At 42.2% G+C, this 18,863-nt stretch overlaps 1 protein-coding gene across 1 annotated transcript in view; it reads right to left on the bottom strand.

Annotated features, from left to right (window-relative positions):
* Positions 1–308: 308 nt before the first annotated feature.
* CHRNA9 (cholinergic receptor nicotinic alpha 9 subunit) overlaps positions 309–18,863 on the bottom strand; it is a 75,200-nt gene continuing 56,645 nt past the window's right edge. Inside the window, exons 4-8 of the mRNA XM_043871353.1 lie at positions 17,048–17,237; positions 16,583–16,728; positions 15,519–15,673; positions 7,699–8,231; positions 309–4,099 (exon numbers count right to left, since the gene is read on the bottom strand). Of these exons, the coding sequence (XP_043727288.1) occupies positions 3,558–4,099; positions 7,699–8,231; positions 15,519–15,673; positions 16,583–16,728; positions 17,048–17,237 (1,566 nt within the window). The 3' untranslated portion in view covers positions 309–3,557. The remainder of the gene's footprint in view (positions 4,100–7,698; positions 8,232–15,518; positions 15,674–16,582; positions 16,729–17,047; positions 17,238–18,863) is intronic.

Genomic DNA, 18,863 nt, shown 5'->3' with positions numbered 1-18,863 from the left:
TTTGCAGGCCCCATGTGACCCAGCCTTGCTCACTTCGCTCACCTTGCAGTCTCCTCTTTTGCAGGTTGCTGATTCCATCTCCGCCCCGAGGGCCTCCTTTCTCTTTCTCAAATAATAATAAGCTCTGTTCTGCCCTTGAGCTTGAATTCTGACCTTTCCACTGCCTGCAACCTGGCACTCTCCCCAAGTCTTATCCTGGTTAACTCCCTCTTATGATCAGAGCTCATCTTCAAAGTCACTTCCTCAGCAGGCTGATCATCCCAGCCCCTTTGGTCCCCACCCCTCACCCATTTCAGGGAATCCCCTAGACTCCTCTTTCAAAGCAGTAACCATGTCTTAAATTTTATGGAGGTGGAGAATTTTATTCAGAAAGTCAAGTAGGTTTTCTTACATGCCTTTTGCTTTTGTTTATTTTTACATCTATGTCTTGAATCATTTGGAATTTATTTTTGTACATTGCATAGGATGGGGGCTCTTTAACAGTCTAAACATGTTGGCACTTTGTTGGAACCTTTCAAGTCTTCCTTTTACTCATTCTTTCAATAAGCGTTTAATGGCTCATGACCTCATACTACACCCTTTATTGCCACAAAAAATAAAAAGAGAATATCCTTATCACAAAGGATACAAGGAGAATAATGCCAGAGTTTCTGGGCCCTAGACCTGGAGAGGACCTCAGTGTGCGTGGGGAAGGAGATCTGTGAATGGAGAAATGAATTGCTTTAGTGCTGCAGGACAGTTATAAGCTTCTGGAACTCTGGTGAATAATGCATTTCTATCCATCTGAGTCTCTTACGGTTTGTAACATGTGTCTTACCCACTGAAATCATTTAATGAGTACTTTAACAACTAACCTGAGTGAAGTTTTCACTTTTCTTGTAAGTTCCAAATGCATCTTCAGTTACTTCCCGAATTTCTCCACCAGGACGCCCCACAAGCATTTCCAACTCAAGACATCCTAAATAGAATTCTTTCCTCCAAAACCTGGTCCTTCTTTACTCTTCACCTCAGTTGTTTGAGATGGAAAGCTCGGCTCATTCTCAACGTCACCCTCTCCCCAAACCCACATCCAACAGGTCACCAAGTCCTGTCCAGTCTAAGTCATAAATACTTCGTGATTCATTCTCTTATTCCCACCGTCTTGGGTCAAGCCTTCATTATCAATTCCCTGAACTGGTTTTTAAAAAATTTCAGTAGATCTCTCTATCTTTTCTCTCTTTTCTCTGCAATCTTCTGACTTCCACCCCAATCTCATTTCTGAAATACCAGTCTGACTCTATCACTCTGTGATTGCAATTCTTTCATGTTCTCAGATGTTTTTAGGAAAAATTCAACATTTTTGGACACATGGTTCAATAGGACCGCCTCAATCTGGCCTTAGATATATCTATCTAAGACAAATGATCTAAAATACAGAAAAAGTTATACACATAAAATTGCTCATTGGGTACTGTACTAGTCTTCTATTGCTGTTATAATAAATTACTGCAAACTTAGAATTTTGTGCCTTAAAACAACACAAAGGGAAGATGGTTAGATCCCTGGACTTTGTAACCCTGGATTTATTTTTGTGTAGATAAATAACCTCTATCTGCTTAAGTCACGGTCCATTGGGTTTTCTATTATGTATTGCCAAATGCAGTTGTAACTTATAAAAGTACTTCTATAGTTAAAGAAAAAAAATAATCTGATTCTAAACTATATTTCCCCAAATCTTCCTAACCGCAACTCACTCCTTTCTCTGTTTAGCAAACGCCTATGCATTCTTCAAAACCCAGCTCAAATGGTACACCCTGACAAGGTCTTTCCCAAGCTTTCCCTCAAACAGATTAATCTTCGTTATTCCACGGCATATTGTCCAAGCTGCTGTGATAGCACTTTTATACTATGTTGTATTTGTCTGCTTTCTTAACTATCCCCTCTACTGAACTACAAGCACCATATGAGAAACCAAAGCGTTGAAATCACATTTTGTATTTGTTTGCTTCAAAGCTGACATAGCACTCAGTATATAGTAGGTGCACAATAAATATTTTACAAATAAGTAAACACAAGATTAAAAAACAATGTGTATTTGTTTAAACCAAATACCTTCTTTTCTAGCTTAACCCTTGTCTTCTCTCCATGTTGGCTCATTTATTTTTTACTGGTAAAAGAATAATTGAGGGGTTGGAAGTTAGGGCATGTGTATTAGTACTTGGATCATTTTAATCAAGATGCAAGTGAGGAAATTTGAAGACATATTTGACTCAAAGTAGGAAAAAACTGGAGAAGCATAGGCAGTAATTTAGAGCAGAAATTTAGAATTAAGAACGAGAATCCCTCAATCAGGACTTCTCTGGTGGTCAGTGATTAAGACTTCACCTTTTAATCCTGGGGATGTAGGTTTGATCCCTGGTCAGGGAGTTAAAATCCCACATGCCTCACAGCCAGAAAACCAAATCATAAAACAGAAACAGTATTGTAACAAAATTCAATAAAGACTTTTAAAATGATCCACATCAAAAAAAATCTTAAAAAAAAAAATCTCTCAATCACTACCATCCTAAATCATGATCTGCCAAAAAGCAGTGTGGCTTTAGCAGACCTGGCCTAGACTCACAGGACCAAGGGTTTATCTCCTAGCTCTGCTTAGCACCTGGGTGGATGGGGAGGCAGGTCACTTACACCCACCTTCCTCAGAGACAGCTTCTTCCTCTGAGAAAGGTGACTAGAAACACCTATCCACCTAGCTCACAGAATTGTGAAGATTAGCAAGGATCAGACCTGTGCATAAGATTTGGTACAACACCCACTTCAAATGTGAATCATGTAGCTTTACTATAGGTAGGAGAAAATAAATGTTTGGTGAATAATTGAATGAATGAAAAAATCAGCCCAGTTTGTGGGTGATCTTACTTAAACCCAAGACTAAATGTAGGAATGACTTCATCTTTAAGGTTCGTATAAAACATAACCAACATATATGACATCATCAATACAAAGAAAGCTCTTTCCCCCCACTGAGTTTCCAATCCTTAGACTTTCTTTATGTGGTGCAAAATGTTTTTATTCCATCGTTTGAAATACAGCTTGAAATGCACCAGAGAAGTGAGAAAGGTAACATGGAGACTTAAATTAACACTAAGGAATATATGACTATTTTCCTTTTTTAAAAAGCATGTTCTAGTAGGGGCTAAGGGGAGGGGGGACTCAGTTTCTTTTCTTTTGCTTTAAATTTTAAATAGAATGCAGTATGCTTTGTAACTGCACTGCTGAAGGAGAGAATAATTGTGTGATCTAGAAGCCACCTACCACTCTGGTAGGATATAACAGTGACCCTTCTCTATTTCCTCCATTGTCTTGCCCTTGAAATTTTGAACCTCCTGCATAATTTAAACTGACATCTATAATATTGATCTGAAGTTAAAAATAAAAAGTAAAGACAACATAACCCCTAATTTATATATATTTGTGTATCTGTGTGTAAATATGGATATAGATGTTTCTGATTTCGAAGAGCATTAGAGTAGATCACAGGGACTTATGCTGATTTATTCCCACATATCTAATGCTCACTAATCTGCTCTTGCTATTATCAAAATAGTCATCACAAACACCATAATGAAAAAAATCCACATGAAAAATCGGTCTATGACTTTTGCAACCTTTTTCCATTCACTCCCCTTGGAGTTGGTGGCCTTGTGGTCTTTGAGGCACTTGGCAATGTATTCAATATTCCTTGTTAACACTCTGTACCGGGCACAGTAACTGTCACCATCCTCCAGGTTCTCACCCTGGTACCTCAAGTCATTCTTTAAGAGTTTGTTCATTTCCTTCTTTCTGGAAGGGTCTTTATTTCTGGATGTTTTCAGGTTAGGCTCCGGAAGTTTGTCATAAACCTTCGTAAGACAGCCTCTCTCCCTGTCTTGGTGGGGGCTAAGGCAGCTCTCACCCACGTCGTAGACAAACAAGATCCTGGACATGTATTTCAGGATGACCACCCGGGCCCAGGGTGGCACTGGCCGGGCCTCGGCCCCGCAGAAGTGGATATTCATCACCATGATGGTCAGCGCAGTGGAGGCTGTGATCAAGGCCATTGTGGCTATGTAGTATTTCCCTGGGAAAACAACAGCAACCCAGTTAGCTTAAAACCGTCTTCAAGGGACTTCGCTGGTGGTTCTGCAGTTAAGAATCCATCTAGCAATGCAGGGGATGTGGTTTTTACCCCTGGTTGGGGAACTAAGATTCCACATTTAGAGAAGAAGCTAAGCTCACGAACTTCAATTAGAGAATCCGTGTGCTGCAATGAAATATCCCACGTGCCACAGCTAGGACCCAAAGCAGCCAAATAAATAAATATCTATTTAGGGAGAAAAACTGTCTTCATATTTGACTCACAAAGAAACAACTGGAAGTTGTACACATTAATGGTGACTAGTATAGACTTTTGAATAAAACTGGGTTCAAATCTCAGCTCTGCCATTCAGTAGGCTGGTGACCTACAGAAAGTTACATAATTCTGGTAAGCCTCAGCTTTCTTCTCTCTATAGACTATACTATTTGTATCTAACTCACAAGAATATGGTGAAGCTTAATTGAAAAAACACAGAAAAAGTTTTCAGCACTGTCCTCATCCTTGAGTTAAATGGTTTGTAAATTTTTGCTCTCACTAAGTGAAAAACTTCTGCATTCAGCAAAACAAATAAACAATGAATGATCTTGGTCAGTTCTCAGAATTGTCTTTAAGCCTTGTTAAATGGAATCTCACACCTACTAGAGAAGAAAGGAGATATTGTGTCCCTATTGGTCTTTAATATGTGATTGCAAAAAGCAAATAGTCATGAAAAAGGAAAATTAAGGAAGGGACAATAAAGATAAGTGAAAAAATTTTGGAAATACAGAACAAAGAACCTAAAAGATGAACAAAAACAAGTTATTTGAAAAGAGCTATAAAACTGATAAACATTTGATAAGGACATTCATAGAATAGTGGCAGGAGAGAGAAAAAGGATGCAATAGAAAAAATAAGAGGATAGAAATTTAGAAAACAGTAAAATAACATTACAAATAGCCGTATGATAATACATTCAAAAACCTAGATGAAATTTCTATAAATATGTGTGTTAGTCGCTCAGTCATGACTGACACTTGTGACCCCAGGGATTGTAGCCCTCCAGGCTCTTTCGTTCATGGGGTTTTCCAGGCAAAAATACTAGAGTGGGTTGCCATTTCCTTCTCCAAGAGATCTTCCCAACCCAGGGATCAAACCTGGGTCTCCCACATTGCAGGCAGACTCTTTACCATCTAGAAGATCTAAGAGGAAAGAATGCTTGAATAGAAATAGGAATTAGATACCTCTACCCACCCATCTTCCAAAAAGCTCTAGAACCAAAAGGTTTTACAGGTGAGTTTCATTGAATTTTTAAGGAACAGATAACTCATATCTTAATGCAAGTTGTTTCAAAAATAGAAAAGAGGGAATACTGCCTAACTGGTTCATTTTATGAAATAAATTTAGCCTTGATTCTAAAAGAAGCAAGAAAGGAAATTTTAAGGCCATTTCATTTATAGATACATTTAAGAAACTCCTATAAAAATCACTGGGTAATTAAATGCTATGGTGTCTTTAATTTATAACTCATCACGATAAAGGATTTAGTTCAACAACAGAAAACTGTAATTCACAACACTAACGGAGGAAAAGAAAAAACTCACATGATTATCTTAACAGATGAAAACAATACATTTAATAATGTTCATCATCTGCTTATTATTTGTTAAAAGCTCTGAGTAAACTAAAAATAAAATCCTTCTTAACATTGTAAAGGCTATGGGTCAAAGCCTGGATCAAATGTTATACTTAATGCAGGAAATGTACATACATTTCTTAAAACTGGAACTCTATTTCATAGGTGCTACAAATAATACGTTGTGACTATTAAAAACTCTCAAGAAAGATCTGTGCGCACCCTTCCTAAAAAGATACATTTCATATTATCACAGAGACAGGAAAAGTAATGCTTGTAAAATTCATGAGACATGATCTGAGACATCTTCAGAAACTGAGCCAGCTTGCTGTCGCTGGTAAAGCAGAGAGCGGGATTTGCCTGTTGCTCCTGTCTCAAACAGGGTTATGATTGGATGTCATCACTGTCAATCATTTCTGCCTTAGGAGAAGTAATGAAAGAACCAATACACCGTTTCTGCTTTATTAGTGGTGATGAGAAAGGAGAGAACTTTCTGTGTCTATTTCTCAAAAAGATGTGCATGAGTGCAAGTGTGAGTGTGAGTGTGTGTGTGTGTGTGTGTGAGTGTGTGTGTATGTGGCTTGCTTGGAGAAACATAACAAGGAAGAAATCTCCTAACAGAGAAACCAATGTAATAACATCTGAATGTTATTCAGATGGGTAATACTACATTCAGGAGAGAAAAGGCAGTATAATATCGCTTTTATGTTGGTCACTAAGCCTCTTGGTGTTCTGAAATTTCCCCCCACTGATTGCTTTACAGAACTAAAAACTAGATCTAGCTTCTGATTCTTCAAAGCATCTATTACAACATAAGTCATTGAGGCAGAGGTGGTGGTGGATCTGGGTGTTATCCTTGGTGGCAGGAAGTAGGTATTAAAGGTATTAGGAGGGATCTCACAACAAGAGAGATAAAGGAAAAGGAAGGCAGTGACGGCAGCCACAGTCTACCCTTCTACCCTTGGAGCAACATTTCACTATTGCAGATGTTTGAAAATATGATCTACTTTAGAATCACCTCAGACTCCCAAATGTTGTCCAAGACTGCTTTTTAAAAACCTCTTTTGCTGTGAGAACCTGTATTTTTTTTCTTTTTCTTTCCTTTGGCTAAACCTCATGGCATGTGGAACTCTCCTGACCAGGGATCGACCCCGCACCCCTGCAGTAGAGGCACAGAGTCTTAACCACTGGACCACTAGTTACCTGCTTTTTTAACAGTCTCTCTCACACCTATTATACCCAGTAAAGGTTGAGAGTTATTCTATCAAGGGTAGATGGCAGGCTTAAAAATCTAGCTCATCATTTCTATCGTGTTTACCATTTTTCCCAAGAAGAAACCCCTTTGTGATGTGATAAGATACTGACAGTCACTGTTTGTTCAGTCCTCACCATATGCCAGGATCTGTGCTAAGCAATGGCACAGTGAGATAACAATTACACAGATTTTGAAGATGATGAAGTAGAGACTCAAAGATTAAGTAAATTGCTTAAGGTTGATCAAGGAAGGAATGGTGAAGTCAGAGTTCAAATGCAGATTTCTTTGACTTCAAAATCAGGGCCTTAGCCTAAAAGCCAGTGGTTTTTTGACTTGAACAAAAAGCTCATCAGAATCACCCAGAAAGCTTGTGAAAACAGTTTGCAGGCTTCACCCCCACCCTGGTCAGCAGGTCTAGGGTGGGCCCTGAGGATTTGTATATCCACCTCAAGGCTGATGCTGTGGGCCTAGGACCATTCTTCAAGAACCACCGCTCTAAACCACACGGCTCTCACTCCTCTTTGGGGTAAACCTGGAGACCTCGAGACCAGCTTTGTCTTGAAGAGCCACGGCCCTGTTCCGAGATGCCAAGTGAAGACACTACAGGAGCCTGTGTTGAGTTTGCAGTTGACTTAATCGTTATGAGTTTAAAGGCACAGATACAGCCGCAGTCACCAGAAAGCTGACTCAACAGTGTAAGAGACTTGAACTCACCGATCAGAGGGACGTTTTCGGAGGCTGGCATGATCTCTGCCACCATGAGCTGGAATACAGTCATGGCCAACAGTATGGTGACTCCCAGGGAGACCTTTTCCCCAGAGGCTGCTGGGAGATAGAAACTCAAGGGAGCCAGAAAAGATATGAGGACGCATGGGATGAGGAGGTTGACGATGTAGAAGGAGGACCTCCTCTTCAGAAGGAGAGTGAACGTCACATCCGGGTAAGGCTCAGAGCAACAGCCGTAGGAGATCACGTTCTTCACAGCAGGCATGCCGTGCACCTCCCACTCCACGTCTTCAATGAAGTCGGAGAGGTCTCCACTGTCCAGGGCGTTGAATATGTCCACCTGATTGCCATTGTAGGTCCAGGAGCCAAAGGTCAGGTTGCACTGCTGATTATCAAAGGGGAAGTAGGTGACGTCCACCACACAGGAGCTTTTGGTGATGGCTGGTGCATCCCAGGTGATCAGCCCATCATATCGCAGGACCACATTGGTGTTCACGGGCTCAGAAGATTCATCGTCAGCCCTGGAGGTCAGAGGAGGAAAATAAGAGCTGCTTGCCAGGGCAACTCGCCAAGTTCTTTAACCCAGACAGCTCACCATCACTTCGGGGTCTTTGGCAATGGACCACCATTCTTGTCACCCTGGCTTGAAAGTCCAAAATCAACTCTGATTTGCCCTTCTTCGCCATCTCTTATAACTAGTTAGGGCCGAGTTCTCTTGGATTCTTCCTTTAAAGCACCTCTGCCAGACTTTCTTAGTGGCCCAGTGGTTAAGAATCCATCTGCCAATGCAGGGGACACGTGTTCAATCCCTGGACCGGGAAGATCCCACAAGCCATGAGGCTACTAAGCCCTTGTTCCGCAACAGAAGCCACCGCAGTGAGAAGCCATCGCACCCCAGCGAAGAGTAGACCCCGCTCACTGCAACGGAGAGAGCACGCGCGCAGCCCAGTGCCACCAAAATGAAAGAAATACGCAGCTCTGCCTATTAGCCCTTCCTCTCCATTCCCGATGCCATTCTCTCGGTCCAGGTATAATGATTCAAACACCCAGACAAAAAGTAAATGAGGCTAACATCTGACAGAGAGGCTCTGCCTAAATGATTCTGTTAACTTTGGGCACAAGAATATTAAAGTAGCTCTTTGTTGCTGTTGGAAGAATTTTACATGCTTATTGTAGAACATCTGAAAAGCACAGAGGAAAAAATTATTCATCTGTAATCTAAAAGATAAAAATTTATTCTAGATATATCTTGTTTTTGCTTTATCAACATTTATGGCTGGCATTTGGGGGGGGGGTACAAAATTTCTATTTCGCTTTGGGGAATGACTTTTTCTCCACCACCATTGTAAGGCAGATGAAATGATGATCAAGATACCCTAGGCTCCCCTGGCCAGGGGCTGGCTTGTGACCTGAGCTAGGTCCAACTGATTCACACTCCCTGGAGTTTAAATATTAAGCAGAGTGACCCAAAGACCAAAAAGAGTCAATCTGGTAATGGATTCCTAGAAAAATCAATTAATTAAAATTTTTTTTTAAATTCAATAGCCCCTTGCCTTGAACTATGGAGTAGTCTTAGTCTGTCCTTTCCAAGGCCTTATCAATGATTATTCTCCTTTAATTTAGTGAGCTGTAGCATATCCTTCCTACAAATTCCTTTTTTGACAAGGTAGACAAAGTCAGTTTTCAATGCTTTCTGCTTTAACTGATACGTTTCTGTTAATATTTAATGCATATTTTTCTGAGTGTTTCTCACAATTTTTTCCCTATAAATTATATTATGGCTAAATGTAATGTGATATGCTGGATTAGATCCTGAAACAGAAAACAGGACATGAGTGGAAAAGCTGATGAAGTCCAAGTAACAGGTGTAGTTTAGTTGTGCGCTCAGTCGTTCTGTCGTGTCCAACTCTTTGCAGCCCCGTGGATTGTGATCCACCAGGCTCCTCTGCCCACAGAATTCTCCAGTCAAGAATACTGGAGTGGGTTGCCATTTCTTATAACAGGGGATCTTCCTGACCCAGAGATCAAACCTGCATCTCTTGTGTCTCCCGCATTGACAGGCAGGTTCCTTACCACTAGCACCACTAACAGTATTATATTAGTTTTGGCATATGTACTATGGTTATGTAAGACATGATGTTAAGGAAAACTGCGTGAAAAGTATACAGGAACTCTGTACCATCTTTGAAACTTTTCGGTAAAACTATCTTGAAATAAAAGTTAGTTTACCCAAAACAAGACTGAGACAATTTTAAAATGTAGGTGGTCATCTGTCCATAATCTTCTGCAACATTATTTTCATGGCTAAATGATATTCAATTACACTCCTTGTCAGAGATGTGCCATAGTAATTTGACCAGCTCACTGATGTTCAACATTACGGTTGCTTCTATTTTTTACATTTACAAACAATGCAACAGTGAACATCCCTGTTGTCAAACTGTTGCATTTATCCACTAACTCTTTCCTTAGGTTAAACTGCTAGAAGACGATGTATTAGATCTAAGAACTGACATGTTTTACAAGGTTTTTCCTGCTTACTAACCTTTAGGTACCACAATACAATGGTCTGATTGTGTCCACTCTAATCAAAGTATTGCAGCTGAATTGTGGTGCTCAATTTTTAATGCAAGTCTAAAGAGGGGATCTTTAATGTGGGTCTTGTGAAGACAACAAAATGGCGTTTTTGAAAATGCCAGAACCTACCCTCTGTAAAAATAAAAAGTATATAAAGTTAGCTTTCCAAGAATTGAGAACTGGAGCATCACTCACCTATCCTACCTTGGTATAAGAGATCTAGGAGTCAGAGAGAATATATCTGGAGCTAGAACAATCCTATTACTCATGGTCCTTGCAGGAAATGGATGGCACATTCAAATTAGATAGCTTGAGGAGGATTTAAAAAAAGGACTATCTACTAAGGTAAGTATAGGGCAACCACTCTAGGACTAGTAACAGCAGAGTTATTACCATTCCTGGGCCTGGAGAAATGAAGGGAAGGTGCAAAATTACCAATACTGGAGCGAAGAGAGGCAGAAGTGGGTCACCACGGCAGGAGACCTGCTGCTGCTGCTGCTGCTAAGTCACAGCAGCCGTGTCCGACTCTGTGCGACCCCATAGACGGCAGCCCACCAGGCTCCTCTGTCCCTGGGATTCTCCAGGCAAGAACACTGGAGTGGGTTGCCATTTCCTTCTCCAAAGCATGCATGCATGCTAAGTCACAGCAGCCGTGTCCGACTCTGTGCGACCCCATAGACGGCAGCCCACCAGGCTCCCCTGTCCCTGGGATTCTCCAGGCAAGAACCCTGGAGTGGGTTGCCATTTCCTTCTCCAATAGGAGACATACTTCTGTCAAAGGACACAGCCAGCCAAGGATATAACTATAGGAAAGGAGCAAGGGAATACATGCCCCAACCTTCCTCTCTTTTCTCCCTCCAACAGCTCACAATGTTTCTCATTGGGCCAACCCGACCAGAAGCCAGAGGGCAAAGGAGCCCACTGTCTGAAAACATCACCCCAGCTACTCAGGACGAGTTTGAAGACATTACTATTAATTGCTTCATGACCAGTACTTTGTTTTATTTCCCTGGTTTCTCTGATCACATTATTTTATAGCTCAGCACTTGCAATGGTTTCCTATGGCCCGCCAATGCTTCCAGATCTCCTTGAGCAGTTCTATAAGGGCTTAAAGGGCTTCTGATAGCTCTATCCCTGACCTTCTTTCCAGGCTTTAAACTTGCCTTTACAATCTCTTTGTTGGCCATCTCCATGTGAATGTTCCTTTGGCCTCCCAAACTGAGCAGGTCTCACAATAAATAAACAAAATAAATAAATCCATACCTTTTTCTCCAAACCTGTTCCTCTTCTCCCTCCTTAACTACCAATCTCATCTTTTTTTTTCTTTTTAAAGAATTTTACTGATTCCCATACAATAAACTGCATACATTTAAAGTGTAAAATTTGATCAAATTTGACACATGTATATCCAATCTCAGTTGAAAGTTTTCTTACCCTTTCCATCATCTAAGCTACATAAGCAGAACTTAAAGCTAAATTATAGACAAATCTGTTTTCAACAGGGTACTCAATTTCTCATTAGGTCTAAAATCCAAGTGTTAAACCTGTTCATTAAAATCCAACCATTAAAACTATCTCATAATAAACACACATCTGAAATTTCTGTAATCCACTCTTTACCAAATTTTAAAATGTCAGAAATCCTTGCAGTCTCTTACACCAACCATTATATTGGCCACAGAGCTATACTAAACAACCCCACCAGAACTTTGAGCCCCAATTTATTTATTCCTTTACTGAACTGCTAATAGCCAATAGCTGCTTGAGTCATTATTTTGTTATAGAGCTCACTACCTCTTAGGAAAACTCATTCAAATTATTAGTTTTTCTTTTAATTGAATTAAAATGCAATTTTAAAACCCTTTAACTTCTACTCATTGTTTTGAGTTTTGTCTTCTGGAGGAATTTTCTCTTTTCCCTCCACCTTATTTTCTCTTTGATTGCCTATGATAGCCATCAAGTCTTTCTAAGGACCTCTCTCTTTCTAACTAAGCATCAATAAATTCAACTGCTCCTCACATGAAATAGCTTCCAGGCACATCACCATCCTGATCACTCCCCAGATAATCTAACCCATGGACTCAGGCACCAATGGTGAATCTAGATGTTCAGCATCTTCCTGCCCAAACTCTCTTTATCACACACGACTGGATCACCTGCCTTACACCCCTCTTTATTCTCCCTACCACCGCTCAGGAAGCCCATTCTGGGGCCTACAAGGTTCGGTACCGGTTTCCAAGAAGTACTGATACTAAATCTGAGATCAGAAGATTCTACAGGTCCAGGAATTCAGCTAGAAGGACCAGGGTCAGGGTAACAGCTATCACTGGGGTCCCTCCTTTGCCTGATACTCTAACTCTCTTCCATTCTCATTTCAGCTGCTCAGAGGGATGCAAATGACATCCAATCACAGCTACATTTAGGGTTTCCTCTACACATTGATGGTAAAACTCTGATGTTACTGAGAAGGAGAATACGCAGGAGAAAAGAGGATCCAAAACAGAACTGTCCATAAGAGGAGAGCAAAGAAGACGAAAGAGTCAACCCAGAGGAACAGAAAAGAACTGATGAATCAGTATAGTAGGAAAGGTCTGTGTGGAAAAGTGTGGGGACCAGAACTCACTCATCTCAAGGAGGCCAGTGATCCGGGCAGGGAGGGGAAGGATAGAGACTGGGGACAAATTTACCTAAGCCACCACAGGTTTCTGGGAGCTCACGAGTCCATAACTGGCTTCTCTGATAAAGGAGGTCTGGGGCAGGCTTAACTTAGGTCACCACGCCAGCTCGCAAAGAAGCCTTTCAGTAAGAGCTGGTCACTGCTTCTGTCAATCAAGCAAGAAGAAAAGGAGAACCAGCATTCTGTTTTTTTTTTCAGGGAGAAATCTGAACTTACAGAATGCTGTGAGTGTTCTATGTAAAGTGTATCTTCTGATTACTCTCCAGGAGGAAGTGATGGACATCCTGGCTCATTCTCTTGCCTTCTATGTATGTGTATGTGTGTGTGTGCTGTGTGTGGGGGGGAGGGCAGGGTGTGAACCATGGTAATAAAGCACCAGTACTTGGAGAAGGAAATGGCAAGGCACTCCCATGTTCTCACCTGGAGAATCCCAGGGACAGAGGAACCTGGTGGGTTACAGCCCATGGGGTTGTAGAGTCAGACATGACTGAAAGAGACTTAGCACTTGGATGTTATCTTGCTTAGGAAGGCATACAGAAGATACCTCTGGCCACTCAGAGTGGGGAAAGGTCAGCAGGATCGGAAGTATGATTCACAAGATTGTGACCCTTGGACAAGCTGAGTAGGGACTAAGACTAAAATGCAGGCTGCAACCGACCAGTGTGGCTTCCTAAAGCGAAACTCACGCCCAATAGCAGGCTGAGTTCCCAGGAGAGTCCCCCTCTCCAATTGCTCCTCATTCACCTCGCTCTGCTCAAAGAGCAGAAATTGTAGCAAATTAGCAAAATTAGCAAAATTTTCCTAACTCTGAGAAACTTGAGTTCCAGGATAAAAAGAGAGAGAGCCCCTTTGACAATAGGTGGAGCAGCTGACCCCGAGTTGTGACAGAGTGATCTGGTTCATTCTCAAAGTGCGGTCCATGGGCCAGCAGCACTACCATCTGGAGCTCATAGAAATGCAGAACGTCCAGCTCTACCCCAGACCTGCTGAATGAGAATCTGTATTTTAGCAGGCTCCTCAGGTGATTCATGCACAGTTTACAATTTGAGAAACTTGAGCCTTACCTGCCTACTCACTAAGACCCCTTGCTCTCAGACCAGGAAAAGGCCAACTGGTGATCTTATGATCCAGTTCATCTTCCACTCTATACAAAGTCCAAAATCCATGGGCCAGCTTCTAGCTGGTCCATTATGATTCAATATTAATGTATTCAGTCGCTCAGTTGTGCCTGATTCTTTGTGACCCCATAGACTGTAGCCCGCCAGGCTCCTCTGTCCATGGAATTTTCCAGGCAAGAATGCTGGAGGGGGTTGCCATTTCCTACTCTAGGGGAACTTCCCAACCCAGGAATTGAACCCCTGTCTCTTGCATCTCCTGCAGTGGCAGGCAGATTTACCACTGCACTGCCTGGTAAGCCCCCTAATCTTCACAGTATCATGTATTTTCCACACATGATCATAGACAAGGAAGCACCACTGTTATGGGCTGAATTGCACCTGCAAAAAGTTCATATGTTGAATCCTAGCCCCTGGCATGTCAGAATGCGACCTTATTTGGAACAGAGTCATTGCAGATGTAATTAGTAGTTAAAAGTATTTAAAAGAAGAGGTCATATTCTGGGGGATTATGAGTAATTTTTACTTGTCTTAGTGCCTTAATTTAGGCAACTTTATCTTCTTTAAACTGTAAATCTATAATTTTTTTGGTGTTAAGAAAAGCACAATAAAATTATCTTTAATTTTTAGAAAAAGATGAGGTCATATTGGTGTAGGGTGGGCATCTAATTCAACATGACTAGTGTCTTCAATGCAAGGGGAAATATGGACACAGACAACACACAGGGAACACGATGCCATGTGAAGAAGAAGGCAGAGATTGGGGTGACGCTTCCACAAGTCAAGGGAACAAAGATTGCCAGCAACCACCCAAGAATCTAGGGCAGAGACATGGAATGCTCCTCACAGCCTCAGAAGGAACTAACCTTGCCAACGCCTTTATCTTATACCTAGCCCCCAAAACTGTGAGACAATAGTCCCTGTGGTTTAAGCCACCCAGTTTGTAGTACTTTGTTACAGTAGCCCTGGAAAACTAACACGACTTCCAATATAGTTTCTCACCTGAAAGGGAGACCGTAGCTCTAAGATTTTTATGACCATTATTATTTTATTATCTGAGATTTTATAACTATCAGTTCAGGATCTAGGAAGAAGAATTGACTTAATTTCATGCATGTTTCAAACTCTCCTCTTCCATTATGTTTGGTGGTGGTGGTGGTGGTTGGTGGTGGTTTTCTTGCTAAATCATGTCCGACTCTCTGTGACCCCAGGGACTGTAGCCCGCCAAGCTCCTCGGTCCATGGGATCTTCCAGGCAAGAGTACTGGAGTGGATTGCCATTTCCTTCTCCAGGGGGTCTTCCCGACCCAGGGATTAAGCCTGGGTCTTCTCCATTACAGGTGGATTCTTTACCACCTGAGACACCAGGGAGGCCCCATTATGTTTATGTTCCGTTTAATCAACAAATTCATCCCCGAGAAGCTACTGACTTGCACTCACTTGTTATAAAGGACGATATCCGGCCTCCACACCAGGTCGCTGGGAATCCTGATGGAGTCCAGCCCGTCATATTGGTCTCGATCCCACGTGAGATATGCGTCATGCCAGGTTTGGCGGATCCACAAATAGGCAGTCAGAATTTGGTTTCTCTCATCCTGCACAATTAACCCAGATAGAACTGTCCAGTAGACACCTCAATCAAACGCACTTTGTCTGTAAAACACCGGTCTTCAAAACAGGAATTCCAAGAGCACTAATCCATTTCCAATAAGTGAGAGTTTTTTCGAGTCTATCCCCCTGATTGACTGCCAAGGTCATATTTTTCCTGCTTGCTTAGTGTTTGGAACATCAAGTGGACAAATATTTAAATCATCAGATGCATGGGTCAACTGCTAAAATTTTTATGAAAACTGATCAACTGATGAATTTTTTTTTAATGAAAAAGTCAGCAAACATCAACAATGTACAGAAGAAAAAGTTTTGAAGTTTCATAACTCTGTGTAACTAAACACATATGAGCATTAATGTATGTCATCTTAAAACATCTTTTAAAAATTGGAATAAAATTCATATTGCATGAACCTCACCACTTTAACCATTTTAAAGTGTGCAATTCAGTGGTTTCCAGTTTATTCATAACGTCATGCAACCATCCCCATTTTCTGCTTCCAGAACATTTTGTCACCCCAAAAGAGAAATCCTATGACAATCAAGCAGTCAATCACTGTTTCCCCACCATTCTCACAGCTCCTGGCAACCTAACTCCGATTTCTGTCTTAATGGTTTTGCTAACTTTGCACATTTCATAGAAATGGAACATGTAATGTGTAAACAACTTTCTTGAGATGTTCTAAGACTGTTAACATTCACGGAAAGGTTTAGGTAATTTAGTAAAATTAATTTTGTAGAAAGCGTTCATCCCCTGCAACTCCCTTCTCCCACCAGCTTGCACACAGAGCTGTCTGTTCTCATTTTCTCTCAAATTCCCAGGTAAGACATTCCCTTTAGAAAGCACTGTTAGTTTCATTCTAACCATTCAGAAGCATCAACACTATGTTACTCACCATATCTTTAATCTGAGAAAGTGTAATCTGGAGTGTGACGTTCAGGACTTTATCTGTGTCCTCTACTGGACGAAGAGCATTAGAGTAGTCTTCAAAAAGGTCATTAAACAACTTCTGAGCATATTTTCCATCTGCTGGCTCTACAGCTGCTCAAAAAGAGGGATCTGGATCAAGCTTCAGTGTTATGTGTATTTCAAGGCAAAGAGCAACAGACCAAGGACTAGCATTAGGTCTATCATCCCTACCTACCATCCTACCATCCTACCTACCTACCATCAGCTAGGGACAAGCTCTGGGTCAAGTGGAGTTATTTCTCTGGCAGGCCTTACAGGATCAGCATGAGACAGTAAGAAGCCGAAATACTTTCTTATAGTTAGAGCATCTGTTCTTTTCCTGGCCCACCCAATGTTCCACCAAAGAAGTGACCCCTGAGCTGAGACCGTTGCACACCCACCAGCCTCTTACCTCTCAGTCTGGAGGCAGCAAAGTAGATCCAGCAAAAGGAGATGCAGGAATGGGGCCAGTTCATCTCTCCCCCTAAGTCTCTATAAGTCCCCAGTGAGGCAGTGCGCTCTATAAGTCCCCAGCGAGGCAGTGCGGTCTTCCGCTTCTCCAGCAACGGGAAGGGTCTGGGCACACGGCTGCCACTGTGTTTCTGTCTCCGCACAGCAGATGGGGAGCTCAGACTTGCCAGGCACAAAGCAGGCTTGCCAGGTCCCCTGCCCATCAGTAATCTGAGACTAGCGGCTCCAGCAGGTAAGATGCCAGGAGCCCCAGGTGGGTTAGGTCAGGCAGTGCTGCCCTGGGGGAGCTGCCCCAGTTGAGAATCCCTAGCTACCTTCACTAGGAATATCCAGACCAGTCTTTCAAGGGAAGAGAGCTGGGAGCCCAACACCCCTGAGATTCCACCTATGCAGACCAGGCATCTTCTACACCTGCAGTGAGTAGATTCAGTCTGAGTTCGGGCTCTAAGAAAAGCTGAACTGACCCATCCGTGGGGTAGCCCATCCAGAAAGGCCCTATGCGCTTTGACTGCCTTTTGAAGGGGGGATGAGAAGCAGTTCCATGATCTTTGAACAGACTGGCATTTGGGTTTCTTCTCTGTCTCTGCTTCTCATCACTCCTCCAGTCGTCCCACTGAGCACGCACCTTGCTCGGTAACTTGCGTGAGTCTGCGTGTGCGCATGTGTGTGCGTAGGTGGATGGGGGGCACCCTGGATGGGAACAGAGCCTTCACTTCCTTCGCAAGCTGCAGCGGTCCTGAGATTTGGACTAGCAGTAGACGACCTAGGTTTGACTGCTAGTCCAAACCCTCCCTCATTCTACACAGCTTTCCTGAACTGGAGACAGGGAAAATAATCCCTCTCTGCTTGAGTTACTGGGGTACTGTATGTAGAAACCGTTTGTAAATTGTAAAGCGCTAAGAGTCGGACACACCTGAGCGACTTTCACTTTCATGTAAATACTAGTCATTTTCACCTCTGATCAGCTTTGCAGATACAGAATTTCTGCATTTACCAAGTCATCCACGGTTTACTAGCACTTAAAAAAAAAAAGTTCAAATGCTAAGAATGTATAAGAATGATTCATAACCAATGGTGCTTAGCATTTGAATGCTACTTTATATCCTCTCAGGCATTTCTCATATGTGATCTAATTCTGCTCACACAAAAGAATGTCAGTTTCCAATTGTCATAGTCTGTCCCTTCTCTTGCCTGGGGAAACTGCCTTGGAAAACTAAATTCAGATCATTCGGTTGCCTGGAATCAGAGCAAGGAAATTGGATAGGTCTACTTCATCAGGTTACAGCCATCTGATGAGTCACCCTGTCCCTCTTCAGGAATATATCCTCCGAATGGAACAGACACTCAAGCCCTCAGCTAAGTGTGTTTCTTAATTGCCTGTGCCCTTGTGTTGATTGTGAAGATGTAACTTTCCTGACGCCCTTAGTCTGACTCATTCATCAGATGACACAGTTCCTGGTGCCCACGCACAGCCCTCCCTTCTAGAAAAAACCATCCACTCTGGAATCTCAGAGGCTGAAGGTCCTTTGGAAATGGAGTCAAGTGCCTCATTTTCGCATGAGGAAGCTGATGTCTAGAGATGCGAGTGGCTTGCCTCCAGCAGCACTTGGCCAGAGTCAGAATCCAGGCCACCCACCCCTGCTCAATGTGCTCCCCACGCTAACGCAGCCTCTTCTTCTCATGGGGAGAGATGCTCTATCTTATGTCTTTGATGCCTCATCACTGGGAACGGCCCTGGGAGTAAGTGATCAGTGAAC

Source organism: Cervus elaphus, chromosome 17 (assembly GCF_910594005.1).
Source record: "Cervus elaphus chromosome 17, mCerEla1.1, whole genome shotgun sequence".
NCBI classification, from domain to species: domain Eukaryota; kingdom Metazoa; phylum Chordata; class Mammalia; order Artiodactyla; family Cervidae; genus Cervus; species Cervus elaphus.
This window is presented reverse-complemented; position numbering and strand designations above follow the sequence as displayed.